This window comes from Leopardus geoffroyi, chromosome C3 (genome assembly GCF_018350155.1).
Source record: "Leopardus geoffroyi isolate Oge1 chromosome C3, O.geoffroyi_Oge1_pat1.0, whole genome shotgun sequence".
Lineage (NCBI taxonomy): Eukaryota > Metazoa > Chordata > Mammalia > Carnivora > Felidae > Leopardus > Leopardus geoffroyi.
Genome location: NC_059338.1, coordinates 25,526,626 through 25,554,032, shown reverse-complemented (window position 1 = coordinate 25,554,032; position 27,407 = coordinate 25,526,626). Strand labels below are relative to the sequence as shown.

The 27,407-nt window shown below is 39.4% G+C and overlaps 1 protein-coding gene across 2 annotated transcripts; it reads right to left on the bottom strand.

The window, feature by feature from the left end:
- On the bottom strand, nucleotides 1-27,407 carry NUCKS1 (nuclear casein kinase and cyclin dependent kinase substrate 1). Of its 2 annotated transcripts, none has more exons than XM_045456235.1 (7): nucleotides 27,087-27,407; nucleotides 10,440-10,489; nucleotides 8,754-8,859; nucleotides 5,999-6,054; nucleotides 3,887-4,039; nucleotides 2,959-3,108; nucleotides 1-1,277 (listed from the first exon to the last, which is right to left on the bottom strand). In XM_045456235.1, exons 1-7 carry the CDS (start codon nucleotides 27,101-27,103, stop codon nucleotides 1,078-1,080), a joined length of 732 nt encoding a protein of 243 aa, XP_045312191.1. In that variant the 5' UTR covers nucleotides 27,104-27,407; the 3' UTR covers nucleotides 1-1,077. The 2 variants fall into 2 exon arrangements, with proteins under 2 accessions (XP_045312191.1, XP_045312193.1); XM_045456237.1 differs by having other exon boundaries at nucleotides 2,959-3,105; nucleotides 27,087-27,366.

Genomic DNA, 27,407 nt, shown 5'->3' with positions numbered 1-27,407 from the left:
TTGAGTTTCACATTAATTGGTACTTTATTTGCTTAAAACCTAAACATTGTCAGTTAAGAAGAAATCCACTCTGGTGTATAGATCTTGCCATTTAAATTCTAGGTTTGTTTTTGTTTTTTGTGGGGTTTTTTTGATCCTTGGTAAAATTTTATCCAAGAAACAGAATAGATACATATATATTTAAAAACATGAACCACTAGAGAATGAAATAGGAAATCAAGAGTGACTTAAGTTTTGGTGGCCCTTGTGTTTTTTTGTTTGCTTTTTTTTTTTCTTTTTTTAAAGTTCCGGAAAGACTGTAGCAGGGTAAAAGGATCACTGGCTCCCGGTCTCTTTGAGATAACAGGTGACGGAATTAAAAAAAAAACAAAACAAACCCACCCCCTCACACAAGGTCAGGTGACCCCATTCCCTGCCCTGCTCCCTCGGTAAAAAATATGAATACTTTTAGTAACAATTCAGAATTCAGCATTCAGCTTTATCTCCTACCTGCCCCATCAGTGGAAGTGTAACATCATGATTTTTTGTAGACATCTATACTTGTGTATATAGACATATAAACTTGTATTAGATGACAACTGATTTTTTTAAGTCCAGGTAGAGAAAGAAGCAATCATTTTTAACTAAACCCCTTCTATGTTTTTTGATTAGGGTTCAACTTGCTACCGTTTAGCAAAAAGCAAAATTTCCATAGCGTTCACCTCAAATCTTATTGCTTTACAACTGTGGTATACCTTCCATTAAAAATAAAAAGATGAAGCAGTCAATCCAGTGATTACTTTGACATGGCTTTCATTGGGAAGGGGTGGGAAAGAGGGGTGACGGCAAAGAAAAGACCAAAAGACAAAAAAGTAAATTGAACATACAATGGTTTTCTTGGAAAAAAGAGAGAGAGAGAGAGAGAGAGAGAGAGAATGTTATTTTCAAGAAAAGGGAAAAAGCATTGAAAGCCCATGAGTCAAGCCATAGCCAAAACCATGTTCTATCTTAAGTTTTTTTTTCCCCCTTTTTCTTTTTTCTTTTTTTTTTTTCTCTTTTTTTTTTAATAAAATCTCTCCCCAAACCATCATCACTTTTTTAATCCTCCCCAGACTGGGCTTCATCTTCAGACCCTTCATCCCCAGATTTCTCAGGTGGAGGGCTGGCAGAGGGTTTCTTTTCTGGAGGGCTTTCTGGTTCCTCGTCTTCTTCTTTGGGAGAAGGAGTCTTTTCCTTTGATGCCTTGGAAGCTGTGGGGCGACCCACCTTCCCTTTGCCTTTCACAGGGCTTGGAGTCACTGAAAAGAAAACAAATACCAATTTGGGGAAGGGAAGAGAAGAGAAGAAAAGGTCTTTAATAAAAATCAGCCATAAACAAAACTAGAAGAATAAAATCTATCAAGACAACATCCTAACTGACTAAAAAAATCGAGGTGGGCACTGGTTCCCAATCACTTTTGCCAACACCGTGGTGTTATGTTTGCAGTAATGTTTCTAATAAAGAAACAGGATGCTACAGAAACTGCACACTATCCTTAGTGGTTTGTGAAATGAAAAGTTGTTTCTGATAAAGGTTTTGTTTCAAAAGTGGGTCGGGGATGGGGTGCCTGGGTGGCTCAGTTGGCTGGGCATCGGACTCTCGATTTCAGCTCAGGTTGTGATCCCCGGGTTGTGGGATGGATGGAGCCTTGAACTGAGCTCCATGCTGAGCAAGGAGCCTACATTAAGATTCTCTCTCTCTCTCTCCCTCTGCCCCTCTCCCCTGCTTGTGCACTCTCTCTCAAATTAAAAAAAGGGGGGGGGGGGCGGGTCAAGAAGAATGGATACAACAACGTGAGTGGAAACTAAAGCCATCAAATTCTTAAAAAAATTTTCTAAGGATGTATCATTTATTTTATTATTTTTAAAGAAAAAATTTTAAGTTTTATTTATTTTGCGACAGAGATGTGACCTGAGCCAAAGTTGGCCACTTAACTGACTGAGCCACCCAGGCGCCCCGACTTTATTTTTAAGTAAATTCTACACCCAAAGTGGGGTTTGAACTCATGACTGAGATAAGAGCCCATGCTCTACCAACTGAGCCAGCCAGGCGCCCTCATCAAATAACATACCTTTTGACAGTTCCAGGATTCCTCTTTTTTTTTTTTTTTTAAATGTTTATTTATTTTTGAGAGAAAGTGAGTGGAGGAGGGGCATACAGAGAGGGAGACAGAGAATCCCAAGCAGGCCCACATCGTCAGTGCAGAGCCCCACATAGGGCTCGAACTCACAAACCGTGGGATCATGGCCTGAGCATCCTGATTCAAAACTGAGATGGATGCTTAACCAACTGAGCCACCCGCGTGCCCCAGACCGTTCCACAATTCCTAATGGTAAGAAGTGGTAAGTGAAAAAAAAGTAAAAATCACCAGTTCTATTTGCCAGAAAAAAACAAAGCAAATCGAACTTTGAGTTAAATAACAAAGTAGCTATGAAAGGGGAATATCTGGCAGAAACCACAAGGGCTCAAAGAAACCGAATCCATGTTGCCAAGTGTGGCTTCGTTAGGCTAGCACAAAGGACCGTGCACGGATCAGAACAGAGAACTGAAATAGGATTACAGGTGTGCATTTTCACAATTTCAAGTCTTTACTAGCTGCTGGGATTGTGATGTTGGTGAGAAAAAAGAGCAGGAACAGCTATCCTGATGCAACGTTTCCAGCACTGTGCCTGACACGAACAGGTGGCCGCCAAAACTTGCCACGGAAGGCAGGAGCTGAAGAACGGCTGAGCCGCCAGACTCTTGCAGGGGCTAGAGTCTTATTAATAATCAAATAAGGGATACTTCCAACTGTGGAAGACGGTCCTTTCAGAATTCCTTCATTCTTGTTAGGCATGTGGCCACTGCCAACCCCTAATGAAGAATTTCTGTAGAGAAAAGTGTATTGGTTCTTGAAACTTTTCAAAGCGGTAATTTAATTTCACTTCTGCACCACTCACCTGTAGCCTTTAGCCTGGGTTTGGGCATTTTCTTTTCTTTTCTCTCAGGTTTGGACTTCTTAACCATCTTTTTGTTTTTCTTTTTTGAACTGCCATAGTCACTATCATCATCATCTTCCATGAGGAAATCTTCATCGCTGCCGGAATCTTCTGAGAGGAAAGAAGAATTTCAACGTCCAGCTTAACGTACACATCCTTCCAAGTGAACAAAGGGAGACCGTGCGAGGCACGACTGGAGGACGGGATCTGGGAAATAAACACTCTCGGATTCTGCCGGCAGCTGTGCTACCCATTTGGCTGGAGTCGTCGTCAGCCCCACGTGTACAGCGGGCTTAGCCCACACACGCGGGTGACGCCACTGACTTGTTTGATGAGTCGGTTGAGAACGGGAACAGATACAATTTAATCTGAATAAAAACCGCAGCCACCAAATAACTTTTGGTAGTTCCATCACCCCCCTGTAGTACTGGGGAGACCGGGGAAATGAAACGGCACCAGTTGGGTGTGTGTTGGTCCAACTATGAACCAATGAAACAAGAAAGCTAAACACAAAGCAAAAATACACAGAATCAATAAAGCTGAGTCATGTGTGAAGCATCTAGATTCTGCTATGAACGCTTTTGCTGGGGGACGAGGTCTACCCCTTCCACTCCCAGGCCAAAACGCCAATCCTAATCACAACACCCACCGTGTAACTGCTGTTCTAACAAGCTCTCATTCAGTATTTGAGTTCAAACGATGGACATCATAATCAAAGAGAGTCTGTGAACCTCAAAAGTATCAGCAGGTATGAGAAACAGTCATCTCTTCTAACAGCGAGGATCTAATTTAAGGGACCGGCTGCCATGTTTAGTATCCACGACAACCCAGAAGCCATCGAGGTCACAAAGTACAGTCATGACCAAAGGAACAAGCCAAGTCTACATACTCTCTTGGAACGGCGCCTCATCTTCCTCTTCTTGTTCTTCTTCGCTGCCCACGTCCTCCATGAGCATCTCTCTCTGTTTGGAAGCTGCTTTAGAGGCTGCCTGCCGTTGCTGGCGCACATTTTTATGATCTTCTTTTTCATCTTCACTGTCCTCTGTAATACCGAAGTTATAATGCAACAATCGAAGAGTTGTGCATTTATCTGACAGCTGACCAGAAAAGCCAGCATGAACTATAACCTTCAGCTTTATTTCACTCAAAAAGGGTAAATTCTATCCCTAAAAACTCCTACAAAATATACAAAAGAGGAGCTAAAATTCAAAGCACGAACTTGAAAAATATCACGTACTCATTAGTACATAGAAAATAACTTAGGCGGGGCACCTGGGTGGCTCAGTTGGTTGAGCATCTGACTTCAGCTAAGGTCATGATTTCGTGGTTCATGAGTTCAAGCCCCACGTCAGGCTCTGTGCCAACAGCTTACAGCCTAGAGCCCGCTTCAGATTCTGGGTCTCCCTCTCTCTTGGCCCCTCCCCTGCTTGTACTCTCTCTCCCTCTCAAAAATAAATATACATTACAAAAAAAAAAAAGAAAAGAAAAGAACTGAAGCATGTAGTTTTAAGTAACAATAAAGCTGAATTTAGGTGTGAACATCTATACTTTAAACTCGTATCATTGTGTTGCCCTAAAATTATCAATTACATTTCAATCTATGTTCAGTTTTTATTTTTATTTAAAAAAAATTTTTTTTAATGTTTATTTATTCTTGAGAGAGAGAGAGAGTGAGAGAGAGAGAGAGAGAGAGGGAGAGAGAGACAGACTGAGCGTGAGCAGGGGAGGGGCAGAGAGTGGGGGAAACAGAATCCGAAGCAGGCTCCAGGCTCTGAGCTGTCAGCACAGAGCCCGACGTGGGGCTCGAACTCACAGGCCGCGAGATCATGACCTGAGCCGAAGTCAGACGCTCAACCGACTGAGCCACCCAGGTGCCCCTATGTTCACAGTTTTTAGAAACTAAAGTTAGAAAAATATTTTATTTTTTTTTAAGGTTTATACATTTTTCAGAGACAGAGAGAGAGAAAAAGCATGAGTGGGGGAGGGGCAGAGAGAGAGACACACACACAAAGAATGTGAAGCAAGCTCCAGGCTCTGAGCTGTCAGCACAGAGCCCCACACAGGGCTCGAACTCATAAACTGCGAGATCATGACCTGAGCCAAAGTCAGACGCCCAACGGACTGAGCCACCGAGGCACCCCAGAAAAATATTTTTAAATAGAAGAGGGGAAGACTCCCAATGATAATTACTCTAAGATACAAAACCTATTTCTTTTCAACTTAGGCAGTCAGATAACACACTTGGAAAGGAACGAAAGCCAATAGCTCAGTGGAGTGCACGCAGTGGGACTGTCGGCCCTCCACGTATTAGCCAACAGCAATCCTATTTAGAGGGACATCCAGGAAAGCAAAAGCATGGGAATGTAGGTCAAAACTAAAGTGGTTGGGGGCAGTATAGAATAAACCCTCAGTTCTTAGGAGAGTTAAATTTGGAAAAATAACAGCAAGTATCAGGATCTTACATTGTATTTGGCCATGGGGTCTCTATTAATTCTTTCGAGTTAAAACTCTTACCCCAACAGCCTGCTCTGTGGCTACCGTTTCAAAGGACTACTTCCCGAGCTAAAGTAAGGGCAAAACTATCTTCTGTCTGCTCTTCACTCTAGAGTTCCTCACCACACGCCTTAGATCTGTCACTTCCTATTATACATACTCTTTAAAATCTATTCAGTTTGATGGCTGTTATTCGTTTATGCAAATAGTTTTCAGTGTTAATTATGCATTAGAATAATCTGTAAATATTTTTAAAAAACAAAGCCCCAATGTCCCACCGTGACCTACTGCATCAGAAATCCTGGGTGGATTTCTGTAATAAGCGTGTTTAAAAAACCCTCACGGCAACTGCAATAAGTCACCAGCACTGAGCTCTTCAAAGATGCAAACCTCTTTGTCATGTCAGTATTTATGACAGCGCCTGGCATTATTATAAAACTGCTATTAAAATGTCCAGTGAATAAAGACATCAGTCAATCCACCTATTACACTAAAAGTTGTTTCCTACCTGCTGAGTGAGAATCATCCTTCTTGGTCTTCACATCTTTTTCTTCGGAGTCCTCACTGTAAAGGGAAGCAGGGAGAAAGTTTAAAAGTCTTAGGTCAAAATCTAAGTGAGCACACATCTCTGGTATCTCCAACAGGGGAAGAACTTGAAGAATACCTCTTTTATGGATGAAATATTCAAAGAACATTTTTTTTTTTTTCAACGTTTATTTATTTTTGGGACAGAGAGAGACAGAGCATGAACGGGGGAGGGGCAGAGAGAGAGGGAGACACAGAATCGGAAACAGGCTCCAGGCTCTGAGCCATCAGCCCAGAGCCCGACGCGGGGCTCGAACTCACGGACCGCGAGATCGTGACCTGGCTGAAGTCGGACGCTTAACCGACTGCGCCACCCAGGCGCCCCTCAAAGAACATTTAATAATAAAAAATTCTCTGTTGTCAGAGGCAGAGTATAAAAATACCAAAAATAAATTACACAATGTATGAATGGCGGGAAAGTAGGCAAATAAATTTGGATGGCACCAAATATAGATGCAGAAAACCCCTAAAACACAATTATTTAAGGAAACTGGAGTGCAGTTGTATAAATTACAATATCCCTAAAAAATTATCTAAAACAAAATGAAAATAAATCAACTAATTATCTCCGTAGATTTTTCTTGCCTCCAATATTTCTATACATCAGAAACATCAACACACAGACCTGCCTTGTATCATGGAGAGAATAAGAGCACTCAAATCACCGCAAAGTAAAATAAGAAAAAAGTGCTTCAGAGTTCCAAGGAAAGTTATATAAAACAATTTAAGTCACAAAGATGCACGTTTTATGCCCTCAAAAATCTTAACTCAGGAATCTGGGTTCTCGTATCCTGTCTCTGTCATTGATCAGTTGTCTGGTCTCAGGCAAATCACTTGGTACTCACTCTTCAGTGCTCTGACTTTATGACTCTATGAGAAATTCTGACAAACAAAAAAAGAAACACCCAACATAAAAACTTCCTTCACAGCTTTTTCAAACAGCAGGTATTGTAAATCTCTTCTGGTATTTCCCATGATCTAGACCACACTCAAATGACAAACTACCAAACTCAAGATGCCCGAAAAAAAGAGAAAAACCAACCCTGTTTCTTTACTAAGCAATGTGATCCAAGATACACCATAATGCCGAAACCTGAGACCATTCTGTATGTTTTTATGCAAAGTAAGCATTTAATTCACAAGTTACAATGACAAAGAACTATAGTTTTCTCTAGTTCTTTTATTACTGGGTTTATAGAGACCATTAATCCTGGAGTCCCATTACAATAAAGTCAAGTGAAAGCCGAACTTTTACAGGTAGAGATCAATAGAAAACTCAAGACAACAATGGTCTGAGGGAATAAACTTTACAAGGCACTTAGTACAAATGGCAATAAAAACTGTATCTCCACCATTCCCGACACTTAGGAAAGAAATAAAACCAAGCAATTAGAACAAGGGAAAGTTTAGGCTAGCTATTAGTTGTATCGATGAAACACTATAGAACAGGTTGCAGGCCACAAAGAAATCCATTCCTAAGAGAAATATAAAAAATGAACATAATGGAAGAGAATCTAAGTTGGGCTACTACAGAAAACTGGATTAAAGATATACTACAAAACTATGGAAGACTTGTCTCCCCACAGCACAATGTTGTCTTATTTTTTCTCAAAACCACATTTCTGAAATTTTCCAGTAAAGAAAATACTGGGGGTAAATATTGTCATTTCTACAAATTTAGCATTCTATGAATTCAGAACGGAAAGACTTCTGTGTGGGGCTTTATTTTACAAGACTTTAGTATTTGAAGGTAAATATCTTAGAAGAACTGACGAGAAAGTTTGTATTTCTTTGAACTGCTCTGATGTACTATATTTGGAAGCAGTACAGCCCAATGGTGAAAACATGGTCTTTGGAGGCCAACAGACATGGTTCCAAAACCTGCTGGTCCATTTGCTGGATAACCTTGGATAAATCACTGACCCTGTCTCTCAGCTAGCAGTACCTTAATACAGGTGTTGTGAGAATTAAATGATAATGAATATAAATTATAAATTAGCACATAAGAGAGACTGGCAAAGAATCACCCACGGTAGCTATCACCATTATCGCCATCACCACCATCATTAAGGTCTTAAAATTATGCTACATGGAGTATGATGAGAGTGTGTAGGTCTGTGACAGCAGAGGCAAAAATTACAATATCCTGGTCTCAGAAGGCAAGTATAGTTAAAATCACAACTCCTCTACTGCCCCACAAATGACGAAATTATCTGAACAAAGGAGGATTATAGATAGCAAAACTCAGCAGTCTATACAAGTGAAGATTCTATAAGCTTTAGTTATGATTCTGCCAGTGATGTGTGACTCAACGGGAAAGGCCACTCATTCTTTGCTATCACTACAATGAAAATGTCAATACTAACCTTAGGTAACAAATTACATACTTAAACAATCTTTCTGCTTATGTTCAGAGGTTTGAGGTAGCAACAAAAGCATTCTTGGAGATCACCTTGGATTCTAGGTTGAGTCTAAGTAAGCCTCATGACCTTAAAGAGGCTAACCCCTAGACTCAAGAAGCACTGCCTGAGATAATAAGAAATATGCAAAACAACATTAAGTAGACAATAAGCACTTTCCCAAAGTAAATGGAGATTCCACCAATTTAGAGATCAGACACCACCCTCAAGGCCAAGTGGGAACAGTGTAAGCAGGAACAGATTAACAATGCCTCTTACCTATCTTCCTGTGAATTCTTTCCAGATCGCCTCTTGTTTTTAGCTTCTCGGGGAGATGACCGAATTTTCTTAGCTGGAGGCCCTGAATCTCTTCCATAATCTTCATCTAAACAGGGCATTTTTCAAATTCAAATATTATGATTTTTACATGTATAAATTACCACTATTTATGGAGATAAGTATCTCTAATGCTATTTACACGGTGAGGGGGCAGCAGGATTTCCCACAAAATTTTTTCTTTTTTAAAATTTTTCAGTGTTTATTTTTGAGAGACAGAGAGACAGACAGAGCATGCATGAGGTAGGGACAGAGAGAGAGAGAGGAGACACAGAATTCGAAGTGGGCTCCAGGCTCTTGAGTTGTCAGCACAGAGCCTGGTGCAGAGTTCGAACCGACAAAACCATGAGATCATAACCTGAGCCCAAGTTGGCTGCTTAACCAACTGAGTCACCCTGGAGCCCCTCAATTTTCTTTCATTTTTAAAAAATAAATTCTTTTCTATATCAGTCCCTTCTAATCTCATGTGTGTATTTTAATATATCCATACATAGCCAAGTATCTCTTATTTTATATCCTACCCTTTTAATTTCTTAAAGATATTCCCATGTTTCAACATCTTCATATTTACTTGAAAACCATTACAGTAATAAATACAAGCATTTCAGAATGTAAAGACCCCACAATTCTATAATCCTAACACAATTACTGTTATCAAGTAGATTACTTTTGAACTGAAGTATTAAATGGAGCATACTCTGACACTTGAGGAAAATACTTCCAATTTCAAAAGTCCTATAGAACTTAAGAAAATTAACCAATCTTAAAAATGGGTTATGTTTACTATACCATTTTATATAATAGTGGAGATCTGGAAGTACTCAGGAGCTTCAGCAATTATTAAATGGATGGATACATTATAAATTCCATTATGGAATATCACACAACCATGAATAGTAATTTCTCAAATAACTTTTCATAATAGGAGAAAGATACACACAAATAGGAGTAGGAGAGAACCCAAAATTCTATAGCAAGACTTCCAACTATGTTTTTAAAAGGAAAGAAAGACACAGACTTTTCTTGCAAAAGGTTAAAATGGCCATTTGCCAGCTAAGGGGCCTTGAATAAGATCCCTCCCTCAGTTTCCTTATCTGTAAAATGGAAACAATAATAGTATATTCCATTTTAATAGGATTGCTCTACTAAGGATTAAATGAATACATGCAAATATTTAGCAGCATTTAATAAATGTTAGCATTACTTCTGGGAGGTTGGATTGTATGTTATTACTCTTTTTCACTTTTCTGCATCTTCTAAGTTTTCCCAAAGTACACACATTATCTTTATAAAGTGAAATTCGATTTAAAAAAGGCAGAAAGAATAGCAAATGCGTCTGGAAAATAATGAGATTAAGGACTTATTGTAAGAAAACATTACTGCGTGTTGAAGCTGACTCCAAAACCAGTTAAGAAAAAAGTTATCCAAGTATTTATTATCAATGATCTACTAAGGAAAAGTAAAAAACCATGCAAGTTCAACTTCTGTTTTGGGTGACACAAATCCCGACATAATTTACATATAGTTTAAAAATAAAAAAAGATAAAACCTATTCTAAAAGCATGATAAAACAGTACACTTCAATATTAGTTGGTCCAACTAACAATTTATTGAAATCACGAAACTTACCAGCATCATCAGATTCCTGAAACTGTGAATAATCAACCACCTTTCTATTTCTGTAGAAAGAAGAGACTCTAATGAAGATCATTCTCCTAAGATATCAGAACACTTGTTTCTGTTTAAAAACAAAATTAGAACTCGCTCTGTGAAAACCATTCGACAAGCCCCACCTCCGTCAAAAAGCTTTTCCATGTTGTTATGAAAAGTGTAGTTCGGAAGTATTTAAAACTACAATTCTCCGACTGCTCATCTCAATGATAGCTCAAATACTATTCTTTCCCACAAAACCTCCCACTTCCCAAACACACATGACACAGCAAAATGAGCCAAACTACCATATTATTCATTACACAGAGATGTCACATGTGCATCAACAAAAACTATAAATATTTTTTACACTTTTATGCTTACTGATATGTACACATACATGTGTATACCTGATAAAGTTATTACTGAGTTTTTTTCAAGGCAAGGTGATTTTTAAATATAATGGTTAATGTTATAACATACAAATTATGACGACAGTATATTAAGCCTTACAAAGAAGAAAAAAATAATTGATCCATTCAAAAGAAGCTTTTTCTTAAAGGGTCTGTAATTAAGAAAAATACGAGCGAAAGTCACAAATTTATGTACCTACTTGACTCAATGATTGTAAGCACTTCCTACTAGGTAAGGCATCTTTAACATCTTGAACAAATCTTTCATTTCCATCTTTCTACTTCATACTTTAAAAGCTTAAAATTCCTCCTTTAGAGATATATATAAAAACCTCCATGTTAGTATCCAAATTAGTATCCATGTTAGTATCGCTTTCAAAAGAGCCTTATAGGTACTGTACTAAATGGATACTGAATATGTGAACCAAAAGAATTAAAAGAAAAATGCCACCAACTACATTTAAACCTGAGCAGAGGAATATTCCTGATTTTATAGATTAAGACACCATTTATATCCAAAGACAGGATGTGCAGTATTCAAGCACACGTACAGTTTATATATAATATGCAAACATGGAAGGTGGAGGGCTGGATGGATTCTGAAAACATGTTTGGGGCTTAGATAGGGAAGAAAGCATAGCCATACCCTTGGCTTTGGACAAGAAAGATAGGCTCTAAAGGAATTTTGCCTTCTGTTTTTCTTTAGTCTACCAGCAATGAATTATCTTCTCACTGTACTGCCTCTGTAAGTCAAAATGCAAAACTTTAAAACATGCTCCAAATGTTTTGTTACAAGCAGCTGGGTTTATATATAAATGATTCCATTGTAATAGGAAAGCTAATTTCAAAAATATGACCATTAATTCCACTTACATGATATCTAGAGTAGTCAAATTCATAGAGAAAGAAAGAAGGACAGTGGGGATGCCTGGCTGGCTCAGTCAGTAGAGCATGTGATTCATGAGTTTAAGTCCCCCACCCTTGTTGGGTATAGAGATTACTTAAAATAAGATAAAATTGGTATTTTTTTAGGTTTACTTATTTATTTTGAGGGGGGGCATGCATGAGTGAGCATGTGCAATCGGAAGAGGGGCAGAAAGAGGAGGAGACAATCCCAAGCAGGTGCTTCTCTGTCAGCCACCCAGGCACCCCAAAAAAATCTTTAAAAAAAAAAAAAAAAAGAAAGTTAAGTGGGGCCTCTGGGTAGCTCAGTCAGATGAGCCTCCCACTCTTGACTTTGGCTCAAGTCACGATCCTAGGGTTGTGGGACCGAACCACATCTCTGATTCCGTGCTGAGCGTGGAGCCTGCTTAAGATGTTCTCTCCCTCTCTCCTTGCCCCTCTCCCCGACTGGTGCTCTCTTCTAAAATAAAAATAAAAATAAAAATAAAAATAAAAATAGGGGCAATTGGGTGTCTCAGTCAGTTAAGCGTCCTGATCTCAAGGTTTGTGAGTTTGACTCTCACATCAGGCTCTGTGAGTCTTTGGGTTCTGTGTCTCCCTCTCTCTCTGCCCCTCCCCTGTTCACTCTTTCTCTCTCTTAAAAATAGATAAATGTTAAAAAAAAAAATTTAATAAAAATAAAAATAGAAAGAAGAATGGTAGATGCCAAGGGTTGGGGGGAGGGGATAGTGAGTTAATGATGTGTATAGTTTCACTTTTGCAAGAGAAAGAGTTCTGGAGGTTGGGTGTACAACAGTGTGAATGCATTTAACACTATAGACCTGAACACTTAAAAATGGTTCAGATGGTTGGGCACCTGGGTGGCTCATTTGGTTAAGAGTCTGACTTTGGCTCGGGTCATGAGCTCACAGGTTCGTGGGTTCAAGTCCTGAGTCAGGTTCCAAGCTGTGGGGATCCTGCTTGGGATTCCCTCTCTCCTTCTCTCCGCCCCTCCCCCTTCATGTGCCTTCATCTCTCTCTCTCTCAAAATAAAGTTGAAAAAGATTTTTAATGGTTAAGATGGTAAATTTTATGTGATTTTACAATTAAATAAAAAAGAATAAAATATTTTGTTTCAAAAAAAAGACTATGGGGGGGCTAGTAATTCAATGCCTATTATGTTCTAGCAACATAGTGATTTTTTTAATGACAGGTGCCATGAAAAACAGTATTATGATCATCATGTAAAGATGACAATTTTCTGCATTACTTAGGATCAAGGAAAATGGGACATGTAACAAGAGGAAGGAAAGTATCCAGAAGAGGGAGTATGAAATATTTACCTCTAATAGTTAATGTACAAGGTTCTAAAATTGCAGGCATAATAATTCTAGCTTATCCATGCTGGTGGGGTCGCCAACTAAAACAATGGTACAATTTCTGGGTACCATCTATCAATAGATACATCCTATGAGACTATAAAAAGAAGGGTAACCAGAATGGTGATGGGTATGTCCTATGAAGAACAACTGAATAAACTGGAATTTTCAACTTGCAAAAGAGAAAACATGTTAGCTACTTTAAGGTTTTGAAAAGAAAGTAGTAAACACACTGGCTTATTAGCTTCCTGATCAAATTAGGCGTAGGTTCAACATAAACAACTTTATAACAGTTTGCTAATGATAGTTACTTCTTAGTCTATCAACAGCAACACTCCAGAAAGGAATTCTATGGTAAAAAGTATGGAATCTTTGTTAACAGGAATCTTGGCTTCTGGTTCTAGAACTTGAGGCAAATCACGTAATTTATCTGGGTGTCAGATTTTCCTCTGCTGGAACTGATGGCCTAAATGGGTATGCCTTTATTTATTTATTTATTGCCATAAATTTTTATTTTTTTATTTCTACACCCAACATGGGGCTCCAATTCACAACCCCAAGATCAAGAGTCTAACATTCTTCTGACTGAGCCAGGCAGGTGCCCCTATGCCACAAATTTAAATAAAATTACTAAAGTTCAAAAAAAAAGTTTTTCTCAATTGCAAATAGTCACCTACTCTTTTGTATGCCACACATCTTAGCTTCTATTGCTGTACCACTGATTTTCTTCACTAATCTGAGCTTCTTGATATCAATGGTCTTATACCCACATTTTTTTCTTTTCTTTTTACCACAGAGCAAGGTAAAAAGGAAACACTCAAATGTTTTTAATCTTTTGCTCTTAGGGCCAAATTTTAAGAACTCTGTTGGAAACCTAGTTTTGTAAAATACTTGAGAGGATAATATCTAATCTCCTAAAAGTCTTTGAAGGCCTCATCTTTTGCCACTTAATCAAGCCACTTACAAATCTGTAGTTCCTCCAATAAAGTTGTTTCTTAACACTTGGTCATGCTTCTCCTTGACCTACATTGCTGCTTGTGTCACTCCCAGTCATATCAGATACAACCTCACCTCCTCTCAACACCTTTAATCCTTTATTGATACAATTATATAATCCACTGAATGTCTGTTTTCCCTACTAAATGTGAATTTCCTGAGGGCAGGGGTTGTCTCTCCTTCATTCAGAACACCAAGTCCAAGAAATGATGCGTTTGATGAGTGAATGGACTCAGCATGTGCAAAGGTTCAGGGTGAAAAGGCATCATGAGAGAGGATGTTATATGTGAGCCTTCATCCTATCAGATATTTAATTCCCACTGCCCTTAGTGACAGGAAAATCTAGTTTTGTCCATATGAAATAACTCGTTACTTTAAACCTAAAAAAGTAAAAAGGCAAGTATTTAGTACATTTTCTTCTATCCTAGTTTTCAACAAGCAGAACTACAAAAAATGCCACGTAAACGATACTGATAGGAGTAATTAAATTTAAATTTTTCAAAATTAAATTCAAAGGCCACCCCCTCCTTTGAAGCAGAAAATATTTTATTTTGACTTATGTGAAAATTATCAGAATTATCTTGCATATGTCATTTTTCACTGAAACTATAAAACCTGAGTAATGCAAATATGAATATAGTAGCGAATTTAAGGATAACTAGGCAAAAAGAAAGGTATCCATCCACAAATGTTAAAGAGGAAAAGAAAAAATAATTTAAATAAAAGATCTATGAAAATGGGTCATTCATAGTAACTCATTATAATGATTTATAATAACAACTCAGTTCATTTCCTGTCTTCTAAAGATGCTTCAAAACAGTAACAGAATTACAATTTCCACTACTTGGAGATTTACCTTATTTAGGGTGGAAATGCACTTTTAATGGACTTTCTCCACTATAAACTAAAAATTGAGAAGATATACTGGGATGGAAACACAACATTCGTGAGTAATCCTTAAGTCTAAAGGTGTGAGAAGTTCTACTTCTAGTTGAAAACAAAGACACATTCTTCCTTCCTCGAAATATCATTACATAATATTGCCATATTATAATATTGCCAATAATAATGCCAAAGCTAAACCAACTCTTCAGTGTAAAATAGCATCAACGACTAGGACAACCAGAACTGGGAGGACAACACAAAATTTCAATATAGCATAGAGGTTAAAAACAGATTTTTCGAACTGGGTTTAAATCCTGGCTCTGCCACTTACTAGTTGTATGTTCTTGAGCAAGTTACTTCCCCTCACTGAACTTCAGTTTCCTCACCTGTAAAATAGGAATAACAATACCTATCTCTCAAGATTGTTGTGAGTATCAGGTGCACAACTAACCAACAAAGAGCAGCTTTCATTACTTGTAAGTACTAACTTGTTCCACCCAGAATACCACAGCCATTTTGAATATACCTAATTCGATGATTAATGAACACGATGATTAACTTACTTTTAAAATATGTCTTAAATAAAATCCAAGTAAAACTTTTGACAGCCCCCACACAAACTTAACAAGTAGCCTACTGTTGACAGGTAGCCTTACCAATAATATAAATAGTTGATTTACATATATTTTCTATGCTATATGTATTATATAATATATTCTTACAATAAGTAAGCTAGAAAAAAGAAAATGTTAAGAAAATCATAAGGATGAGAAAATAGATTTATAATACTGTGCTGTTTTTATTGAAAAAAAAAAAAAAATCTGCATTAAATCTGGACCCAGGTAGTTCAAACTCAGTGTTCAATGGGTCAATTGTATAGGAACACAAAAATTTCAATTATATGCCTGCTGTTACTTTAAAACCTTACGTAATCTCTATCTAGATTCTAAATGTACCTTGGTCACAGCGAACCAATTCCTGAGAGGTCACCAGAGAACTCTGAGATGAGAAGTCCCCACTTCTGCATCAGGTTGAAGGGCAAAAAAAAAAAAAAAAAAAAAAAAAAGGGTAAAGACGGAAGCTAGACAAAGAATACTAAAAGATCTGGTTTGGGCACCAAGAGTGGGTAACTCAAGCAACTCACAAACAGTAGGGAATTTCTTCTTCCACTCTCTTAATCATCAACTTATTTTTACTGATAGGTCTACACCCCAAATGCTCTTTGTTACAGTAGTAACTGTCTAAGACCCAAACAACAATAGGCTGTGTTGTACCTCCCACCAACATTCTGAAGAGTCAAGGATCAGTGTTTGAGATGAAAATCATCACAATTTTGGAGGACCTTATCTAATCCCCTCTTTTTTCTTTTTTTCTTTTTTTAAAGTAAGCTCTAGGCCTTACATGGAGGCTTGAACTCGTGACCCTGAGATCAAGAGTTCCACGCCCTATTGACAAGAGCCAGCCAGGCACTCCTAACCCTCTTTACAGATGAGAAAACTAAAACCACATAATCCAGCTCTACTTATAACAAGCCTGCACATCAAAATATGGAGTCATAACAAGCAACCAACAATTACATATAATAATATAAATTGACACCCTAAGCTCTATACTACGAGAAGAGCACAAAACCATTTTCTCAGGGCAAATGCGAGAGCCTTGTAGACACAATTTAGTTCTATCAACAGACCACACTTCCATTTTTATCCTCAAGTGCTGGTCAACGCAGAGAAGAGGAATGAAAAACCCCAACCTGCTAACCTAGAATTTAACAAGTTTCTCATTAGGCACTTAAAGCACATTTGAAATCTGAATTTTGAGAAACCTAAAAATAACCAACATTGTTCTTTTCACTAATCACCTGGGTGGTAGTATCTCATTTTCTCAGATAAATGAGATCCTGTAGAACAATGTTTTTCCATTGATAGGTCACAACCCACTACTGGGTCCTGAAATGAATTTATTGGTATATAACCAGCATTAAAACAACAACAACAAAACAAATAAAAAATATCAGAGAAAACTGTACTTTAAGTAACAGTTAAGTTACCTGCAACTTATTTCAGGTGTTTTTGTTCTTGTGTGTAGCGACCTCAACAAAAAAGTTTGAGACCCGCTACTCTAGAATAAAAAGTAGATTGCAAAAGGAGATTTCTAAAGTTGTTTTTATTTTTACCGTTACAAAAAAGTTTGTTTTTGATCCTTGGTGGCAAAAGAATAACATCCCTTCCCCATTTTAATTCCCCATCTTTTTTTTTTTTTTTTTTTTAAAGATTTTTATTTTTAAGTAGTCTCTACATCTAACATGGGGCTTAAACTCACAACCCTGATATCAGGAGTCCCATGCTCTACCAATTGAGCCAGCCAGGGAGAGTCCCCCTCCTATCTTTAAAAAAAAAATTGTTTCATTTATTATGAAACACTCCATGCCCAATAGGGGGCTCAAAGTCATGACTCTGAGATCAAGAGTTGGATGCTCTACCCACTGAGCCAGCCAGGCACCTCTAATTTCTTGTATCTTAAAAATATGTTTTCAAGCTTAAGCACTCCTAAAACCTATCAAAGTTTTGCAGCCAGTGGTGGGGCAGGAGGTAGGGTGATATGATATCAAGTGTATTTTAAGTACTAGAGCTACTTAGTACATCCACATGGACCTTGGACCTTAGTACATCCACATGGACCATTACATGGACCTTAGACCATCTAATCCAATCTTACCCCAAACTTACTATCCTATCAACAAACGTCCCTAGAAGGGAATGACTAAGAACCTTTCATGAACCTCCCACACAAGGCAGCCTATACTAAGAAAACACCAATAACGAAACAGTTCTTCCCAAGAAGGCGAAATCTGCCTCTGAAGTCCACTCACTGATTCTATCATCTATCCACTTTCTGGATTACCATGGTTTAAATCTTTTTTTTTTTTTAAGTAGTCTCCAGGCCCAGTGTGGAGCCCAATACATGGCTTGAACTCAGGACCCTGAGATCAAGATCTAAGCTGAGATCAAGAGTTGGAAGCTTAACCAACTGAGCCATACAGGCGCCCCATCCCATGGTTTGAATCTAACCCTTCCTCCACACAGTCCTTAACTTTATAGGACAGATTCTGCTTTTTTCTTCAAGGCTAATTAGGGTTCCTTTAACCCTTCCCCATCACTTGTTACAAGCATCCTCATGACCTTGTTTCCCTCCAGATTTAGTAAAGTCTATCAAGTAGTGCCCCAATCTAACCCTAACAATATGGTTTATAAAGGTGTTATGTGCAGGAAAGAGAGAGATCAGGATTCAGAATTTCCTACTCCTATTCTACTCTATATTTGTACTAATGCAATCCAAGATCTCCATTGTCTTTTGGGCTGTTATAACACACAATGTACTGGATATTGCAATTCCAATAACTAAAGCCTCTTTTTCCCAAAATCTAAAACCTTTTTGGGGGTGCCTGGGTGGCTCAATCAGTTAAGCGTGTGACTTCAGCTCAAGTCATGACCTCACGGTTCATGAGATGGAGCCCCAAATCAGGCTCTCTGCTGTCAGCAGGGAGCCTGCTTCAGATCCTCTGACCATCTCTCTCTCTGCCCCTCCCCCACAAGCTCTCTCTCTCTCTCTCTCTCTCTCAAAAAAAAAAAAAAAAAATTAAAAAAAAGAATTGTTTACAACCATCTTGTATATTGATAGTTCATTTCAACATGTTTATCTTTCTCAACTTCTATTATCTGCAAACTTAGTCAACACAGGCCAAGAACAAAGTCCTTTAAGTCATCAGTAGAAATGTACTTTCAGGCTGACATTAATCGGGGTATGGCTATTGAGGTTCAAGTCCATCGTAATGAACTAGCATTCTGCCTAACATTTCGTTATTTTCCCCACAAGGACTTCTTCATATGAAGCTCTGTCAAAACCCTTGTTGAAAGAGAAACCCAGTACAGTATTCTTTTACTCTATTTTCTTTTAAACAAACGATAAACTTTTAAAAACTAAACCTTTTTTGTTCGAACGAAAATATTCCCAGGAACCACAAAATAAAACACAGCCAGTAAAAAGTAAAAGCAGCAGCACTGTAAGAGCATGAATTAATTATAATTTCAAATTTAAAGAATTTTCTCATTACAGACTTTCCCAACTTGTGTTCTGTCAAGATAGGTTTTCTAAAGGTTTCCTGGCCAGATCAATGTGGATATTATCACCTCCTTAAACAAGTTAAAGCTTTGAAAATCCTGCATTAAAGAAACTTGCTTAACTTTGATTTCTGAAATTACCAGTACTTTTTTATACTCTTGGTTTCTCTTCAGATCGCAAAAATCTTTCACTTTGTTTTACTGTTATTAGTTTTTCTTTTTCTCAGAGAGAGAGATGGAGTGCAAACAGAGGAGGGGCAGAGAGAGGGGGAAGGAGAATCTCAAGCAGGCTCTGCGCTATCAGCGCAGAGTCCATCTTAGAGCTGAAACTCACCAGTGGTGAGATCTTGACCTGAGCCACATAAAGGGTCGGATTCTTAACCCACTGAGCCACCCAGGTGCCCCTAAAATTACTAGTATTTTAAAAATAAAAAATCGAATCAATGTTTGAGATGGCCCTGAAAGTGGACATTACGAAGACTACTGACCTATGAGATTCATTTGCCAAACAATGCTGAATTCAAAATTATTAGGACAGCAGTTAGTACCATGCACCAGATACTTCACCTAAATTCTCCCTTAATCCTCACAATCATCTCACAAGAGGAGCTAATTAACATTAATTCTATTTTATCTGAAGAATCTAATGCTCAGATAGGCGAAGTAACTTTCCTATCACTGCAAGCTATTAAGCGGTAAAGTGAATTCTCTAGCTCAAGCCCAACTAACCCAATACCCCACAGGGCACCGTTGATGCCTGCAACCTCTCAAATCTTCCTTTCCTAATCGCTCACAAATCTAACTCTGCACAACAGAGACTAATGAAGTTTCTTCAGATCTACATAAGGTTTCTGTAGAACTACTCTCCCCGCTTAAAACTTAGGATATTTATCTCTCCCCATTCTTCTAGTCCTCAAAAGATTATTTACACGCCAAATTTTCTAGAGACATAAGAACAGTAACTCCTAGAAGCCCAGATACCTGAACGCAATTAAGAGTAATTTCTTAGAACTGCTTCATTCATCGTAAGCTTCAAGTTCCTATCAGCTAAGATTGACTCCTTTGACTGCATCTTGTATCATTGTTATTTACAATTAAACATAAAATTCAAAAAGTTACAAGATACAACAAAAAGTAAAACACAAAGTAAAATGAACATTTAGGAAAGCGTTCCTAAGGTTTTTGGATGGAGTTTCTAATTTCTGTAGCAAAGGGAAGGGAGTGAAGGTTTGAATGATGAGCCAGGCACATGTTTATTAGCTAATTGTCATAATCCCCTACTAAATCTTTTATCAACTTGCTAATGTTTCAGTCCAGATGAAGAAATATTAACTCCTACATGGCACTTCTTATTCTTAACATATATTCAGTTCACCACTCTCTCTCCATATAGGAAATTATTTTGTTTAAAAGTCACACACAAATTTCAGTGAGCAGAATATAGTATTAGATAAATAAAAGGGGCGAGATTTTTCCCAACAGAAGTTGAGTGTAAGACCTATGCACTCAGGGACAGAGAAACCTCAAGCAGGTGAGACTTAGGGGTCTCAGATGCCCACGCTACCAAGGTAGAGTCCTGTCTGCAGCAGGACCTCAGGAAGCTCAGTGGAGCCTTCCAGTTGTCTTAAACCAATCACCAGGCACAAATCTGTAGCCTGTCAGGTTTAGTGACTCATTACAATGAAGGCAGAGGCAGATCAGAAGTATGGAGGACCTCACCATACAGAGGAAAATAAAAGGATCTGGAGAAAGGTGCTTTTGGGGAAATTACACGAAGCAGTGTCCTGATAGGCTTGAAGCACAGTAAGAATGTGTGTAATGGGGTTAACATCAGGTCTGACCATAAAGTGGATCCTATTTCTTGGCAGAGAAGTTAGATGTGGAATTTGGGTCCAGCAACTCATCTGAAGCCCTGAAGTTGTAAACGGAGTTCTCCAAGTCAAAAGGACCTAGCTCTGACAGAAGTGTGGTGTCTCATTCTGACATAATTTCAAACAGCAAAGTTTCTGACAGTCTCTTTTAGAGAATCACTTCTCAGTAGGAGTAGCAGTCACCAGAAGGAGGATTGTTGTAAGTCTTTACAGCTGCAGTTTATCTGTGGCAGCCAGCCAGCCATGTTTGTTATCCCAGCCCAATGAATAGCAAAGTGGATTTTTAACTTCCAAGTGGAGCTAATGTTTAGTTCAAGTAGTTCATCTTCAGGGTCATTTTAGCTTGACAGATGAAATCTTAAAGATCACCTTGCTTAGCAGGGAACTGGAGAGGTGCACAATTCAAAAAATAGATGTGCACGAAGCAGCAACTAAAAATATGCAATCCCCAGTAGATACGGTCTTTGGCAACCTGTGGTCTCTTTGCCAAAAGTATTTCAAAGACCTATAATTATGGCTACTTAGATAGTAGTTATTTAAAAATATGTCAATGCAATATTCTAACCATCAGTTCTACTTCCTAGAATCCAGATAGGAATAGGTTTTTCAAAACAAAACAAAGGGATGTCCTGGTTTGACCAAAGTGGTCCTGCTGCTACATCAAATGTTTTCTACTGTGCACAACACGGCGGTCTGTTAAGTGCTATCTCTAGTCTCAACAATCCAAGAAGCTACTTCTTCATAATCTGGAGTAATGAGGTCATATTTATTTCTATCTTTGCAGCTGAGAATTAAAAAACGCAAACAGAAGTAACACTTCACGGCATATTCAATAGCTTCATTATTATTAAGTTCAAGTAAACAAAGTTTACAAAGCAACCCATCTGGCTGTGCAGGCTCTTACTATTCCAGAAGAGCGCCATTCACAGGACTAGGGTATGGTGTCCTGGAATTATGGAGTATGGTCACCTTGTTTTATATTTCTGGGAAAAACAGACCATATAAATAAGTAAATAAAACCAACTGCCCTTTCTCTACTCAAAATTACTTTCTCATTATTTCTAGAGTTGGAAGAAACCTATGAAAATTGCAAAATGCTTTGTGGGCAAGTTTCTATTATTCTGATGGACTGCAACATCTCCATTATATAAACCTAAGTTAGCCCAAGTCTCCTGATCCCCAGGGTTTCTTTCGCTGTACCATGATACCTCCCCACAACGTTTTTTTAAAAACACTAAAAATTCAATCACTTACCTTAGTTTGTAACTTTTGTCAAGTTAAATCAACTCCAATTTTTAATTAATCTTAATTTTCCTTCTAATTGTAACATGCTGAATTTTATGAGTGTTGAATCTTTCCAAATACCATGGTTTTTCTTTTTTAAACTTTATTTTTTTAAGTAAGCTCTATGCTCAATGCAGGTCAGGAACTCAGGACCCCAAGATCAAGAGTCACATGCTCTACTGACTGAGTCAGCCAGGTGCCCCCCTGTCTTTTAATGATGCATCAGTAACAGATTTTAAGTTTTGTTCCTGGGACAAATTCTGCTTGCTCATATACATTTTTAACACACATTGGAATCAGTTAGCTAATATTCTGGCATTTCTGCAACTATAATTATATGTAAAATGAGTTCATTAAATTTCTTATAGTGTCCTTTAGGTGGCTTTGAAATCTACTCACTTAATTAGCCAGGGGGTACACACCCTTGCATTACAAAACACACACACTTGAAGCAATGTCACTTATCTAACGCTCACATTTCTTCCCACAAGTGTCCCACTATTTCCCCGCTTTTCCCTCTCCATTCGGGTTATCTTCCTTCAACCTCCTCACATATTCTATTCCTTCCAAAAAACTGTCATTTCACCCCCTCCCCCATTTTAAATTTGGTCTTGTCCAACTTTACGAACTGTATGTAACCCCTTCCAAAGATGGCAAGATGCGCTCGCAAGATGCGCTGTGAAGGTGTTGCCTGTGGCGGTGTGTCTCACGGGGAAGATCACACTGACTGTGGATTGGCCACATTTGGATTTGAAGTCCTGCTTCACCTCTTAACAGGTGAACTGGGCCAGTTCATTTAGCCAAGCCTCAGCTACTTCGTATGAAATGGGAATAAAATATACCTTGCTTGAAGAGTTCTCTCAAGATCGCGAAATATGTGTAAAGTATCTGCCAGGGTACTTGGCACGAAAAAAGTTGCTCAGTGATACTTTTGAGTTGCAGTGTGATTTTTTCTAAAATTGAAGGTTGAGAAAGGTACTTCTGCGGTTAAAGGCCCACAATCTCTAATTCACAATTTAGAAATTTAAACAGTTCTGAAAACCAAATGTTTCAGTTTACCTAAACAACTGGGCTTTTTAGTTGCATTTTTTTGTGTGTGAAAATTGTTTTATTACAGAGTCACTATGGTGTTTGATTATAGGAGCATTACTGCAGAGCTCACTAGCGATTGCACATTAATGCACAGTACAGGCACCATTACTTTGAACGTTTTTGAAAAAAAACCCTGAACTTCCAAACACACATGGCCTTCATGATTTCAAACTATACAGGGACTGTGGACCTGTACTACATTCTATGTGGAATCAAATACCGTAAATGCAAATCTAGTAGAAAGAAAAATAGTGAAGACTCACGCAGTTTAAATAGTTTTACTATTTCTACACTTTAATTTCTTTGGCTTATAAATCATCCCTGGTAAACTGAAGGAACTGGACTTAATCTCTGAAGTTCTAATTAAAAAAATTCTTTCAATTACAAAGGATCTTGGAAAATTATTTTAAATTGAGTTGAACAAAACTGCTTATTTAAAACTTACTTAAAATAAATTTGTATCACCAGTATGAACCTATGCTTTCACATCTAAACTTTCAAGGTTAAAGGTTCCTTGCAATCTCCAAGTATATTCAACAGAAGACAACCAGATACCAAGTACACTTATGTTACAGAAAGGAACACACACTGATCTGAATGCCTTGGATGATTTTCAAAAAGGGAGGATCTTTGGAGAATATACTAAGCTGAATTTCAAGAAACCTGGTTTCTAGTCTGGGCAAGTCAGTAAATCGGAGTTTTCTTTCTCATCTTTTATAAGTAATAGCATTTTCCTTCCTTCCTCACAAGATTCATGAAAGCACTTTGAAAGGTTAAAAGTGCTGTATATTATAATAACATCAATACGTACCAGGCAGAAGATAAAGTGATTATTATTCGGAAAGGGTGAGGATGAGTAGGCCTGGGAATTAAGAAATCTCGATTCTAGGCCCAACCTTTGCATTCATTAAGTGTGTGATGCAAGGCACTTCACTGGTCCAGGTCCCCATTGAGTCACTTGTAAAATGAATTTGCCTAAATTTCTGTCTAGCTCCAAGACTGTAATTTTACACTATAAAGTTGAACCCAAGGCCTAAAATATTTGAGCTCATTTATAAACAGTGAGTCAGATGCTGTAAAAGGTAAAGACAGCAATATTGTGTGAGCAAAACTACTCGGGTAAGTGTTGCACACACGTCTACAGAAAAACCTGCATCACTCCCTTCTTATGGAAAGTGGTGTCAAGCAGCCATTAGTACATTTCTAATACTTCTTTAAATGCTCAGGTTAGTATTTAAATGAAAATGAATATTTACAGTTAAGTATGAAAAGCAGAAAAATTTCAAAATTATATATAGGTCTAAAGGGCAGAAACATACCCTAAAAGATGTGCCGACACTCATTTTCCAACTTGCGCTTTTTTTTTTTTTCGGTTTGTTTTTAAACGGGTTGATCATTCTGGTATCTCTGGTCAATGTTGACCATTAACTTTTTTGTTAAATGCCCTCAGGTATACAGATTCTTCATTTACACCTTGGAACAAAAGCACTTCCCTAAGATAAGACTTTTTTGTTGCAAAATTTAACAAACCACCAAACTCAAGTTTAATTATTTCTGCTTTATTATTGGTCATGAGTATATTAAAAACTTTTTTAAAAAGTTACAAAGAGACTTTAATCACTAAAATATAATAATGAGAAACCAAGTTGCTTTAAAATACTATGAAAGTGACCCCAAAAGCCAATATATTAATTTCATTCAATTAGGGGCAAATAGACAGTTAAATTTATTTTTAACAACACAACGAACAAGAAAAAATTTGTGCAGACGTCCCAGTGCCTCGAAAAAAACCCAGAAAGATCCGTGCTTAATGTATCCCCAACTGGTGATATTTAAAAAAATCAAAGTTTCCAAATAAAAAAACTGCTGTTCGTGTTCCAGTGTCTAAATCTGGGAACACAAATTGAGGCAGATGAGTATAATAAAGTCACACAATAATATAAAAAATCATCAAAACCTAGTGAACTGACGTTAAAAGGTAGAGAAAAACAGTCCCAATTTCACCACACAGTAATTTACTTCCAGAGACAGGAGAGCCAATACAGATGAATCAAATCTTTATTACGATATTGTCTATTTAACCTGATCCTAAAGAAAATATTCTACATAAATTGATGGGATACATTGATCAATTTTCATGCCAAAAAAAATTTGCACACTATAATCTGAAGTATCTATTCAGACTCCTTGCCAGAAAGTGGGCAAAACTCTTCCGAGTGCCATGGTGAGTTACCAGAGATGAGGGTAGAAATTAGAAGGCAGAAAAGCAGTGGTAGTTAGTTAGCACTCTCCTCATGCCTACCCCGAACGTAGAAGTACGCAGTCCCATACCACCACCAGTTGGAGACGGATGATCTAGTCAGGAGATAGATCGGTGTGGAACAAAACCCCTTCCCGGGTTCCAAACCTCTCTCTAGAGCTCTAGGTCAAAATCCTTCCGTTTCTCACAAAACTTGGAAGAAGGGGAAGCAACAACTGTTAACATTTTAAATCTACACCTTCGCCTATCTATCTAGAAAACACTATGCGAAGCCGCCAATTCCTTACATCGAAAGCGTCGCGGACATTACATTAAAAGTAAGTTATTTGCAACAGCCCTCCTTTTAAAGGCCTCGACACATTGGATTAAGCCACACCCCTCCATAAATGGCACATTCCATACAATAGCCAGGAGGACGGCAAAGGGCGATTCCACCGTCCGCTGGGGAACTGCAAACTTGTTGAAATTCTCAGAATCAAGTCTACGGGTTACCGGAACCTAGACCCCTTATCATTCAGGTTACTTGGGGGGAAAGAGAGGGTTACAAAAACATCTGAGACACGTACACCGAGTGAGCGTAGACAGGCAGCGGGAACGAGAACCACACGGGATTTGGGTCGTGCTGTTAACCCGCACCTTCCTGAGTAGGGACATTTCCCCGAGGAAGGACATTTCTAGTCGGAGGGAAACAGCGAACTCGGGGGGGGGGGGGGGTGAGTGGGGGCGGTTAACCCGCTCAGAACTCCGAGTTAGGGGAGAGGCAGCAGTCATTTTCCAAGGCCCAGTCCCCAGCTCTTACTTTTGCCTAAGGGGAAAAGAACGGGTCCCGCCCACGCCCGGCCCAATCCGGGAGGCGGGGCCCTGCAGCGACCCTGGAGGACAGAGGCGGGGCCCGGCGGCAGTACCGCCCCTCCCCCTTTGCATGGAACACCCCCGTCCGCTAAAGAAAGAGGGCTGAGTTCCCCCACCCCCACGCAAGCAGAGGGGGCAAGGGGCCACCGGGCGTCTCCGCCCCTCCTCACTTAAGGTGGGGAGCCGAGCCCCGACTCAGCCGGTCTCCCCGCAGGCTCCAAGGGGTTGGCCCCGAGGAGGTGGGGCCTGGGTGGGGGCGCTGACTTCACACCCCTCCCCCTCCGGCCGCTGGCGGTTCAGGGAACACCCCGCCCGCTCCAGTGCGGCGGGTGGGGGAGGCAGCAGAGCAGCCCGGAGCCCTGCAGCGGCGCGGGGTGGGGAGGAGCGCGCGCATGGGCGCGCAGCCGCCACCCCCGCGCAGCCCCGCGAGCCAGCAAGGCCCCCCACGCTCAAGGGCGCGCGCGGGCCCCGAAAGGGAGGAGGCCGTGCGTGGCACTGGAGAGGGCCGACTGCAGGCTTCTGTCCCCCAGTCCTTCACCACTCACCCCCAACCCTTTCCATCCCGCTCCAGGCCTCGGACTCCGCACTGACCTGACAGGCCGAGACATGTTCGCTGTCGAAACAGGACCGAGTCGAGAAGCCAAAGACCAGGACCCCCCCCACCCCGCGCGCTCGGCGCCCCACCCCCCCCAACTTCGGCCGATGGGGCCGCTGCCGCCGAACCCCGGGCTGCTGGCTTCTCAAACTCCGCTGCTTCTTGGTTCAGGGCCCCTTAATCAGACGAGCCCCCCGCTCCCCCGTCTCTTCAAAATGGATGAATCAAACCAGCCGAAAATGCGCCAAAGCCGCGCTGCAACCAAACCCACTAGGGCCTGTGGGCTCCGCCCCATCACGCCCGGTCATTGGCGGCTT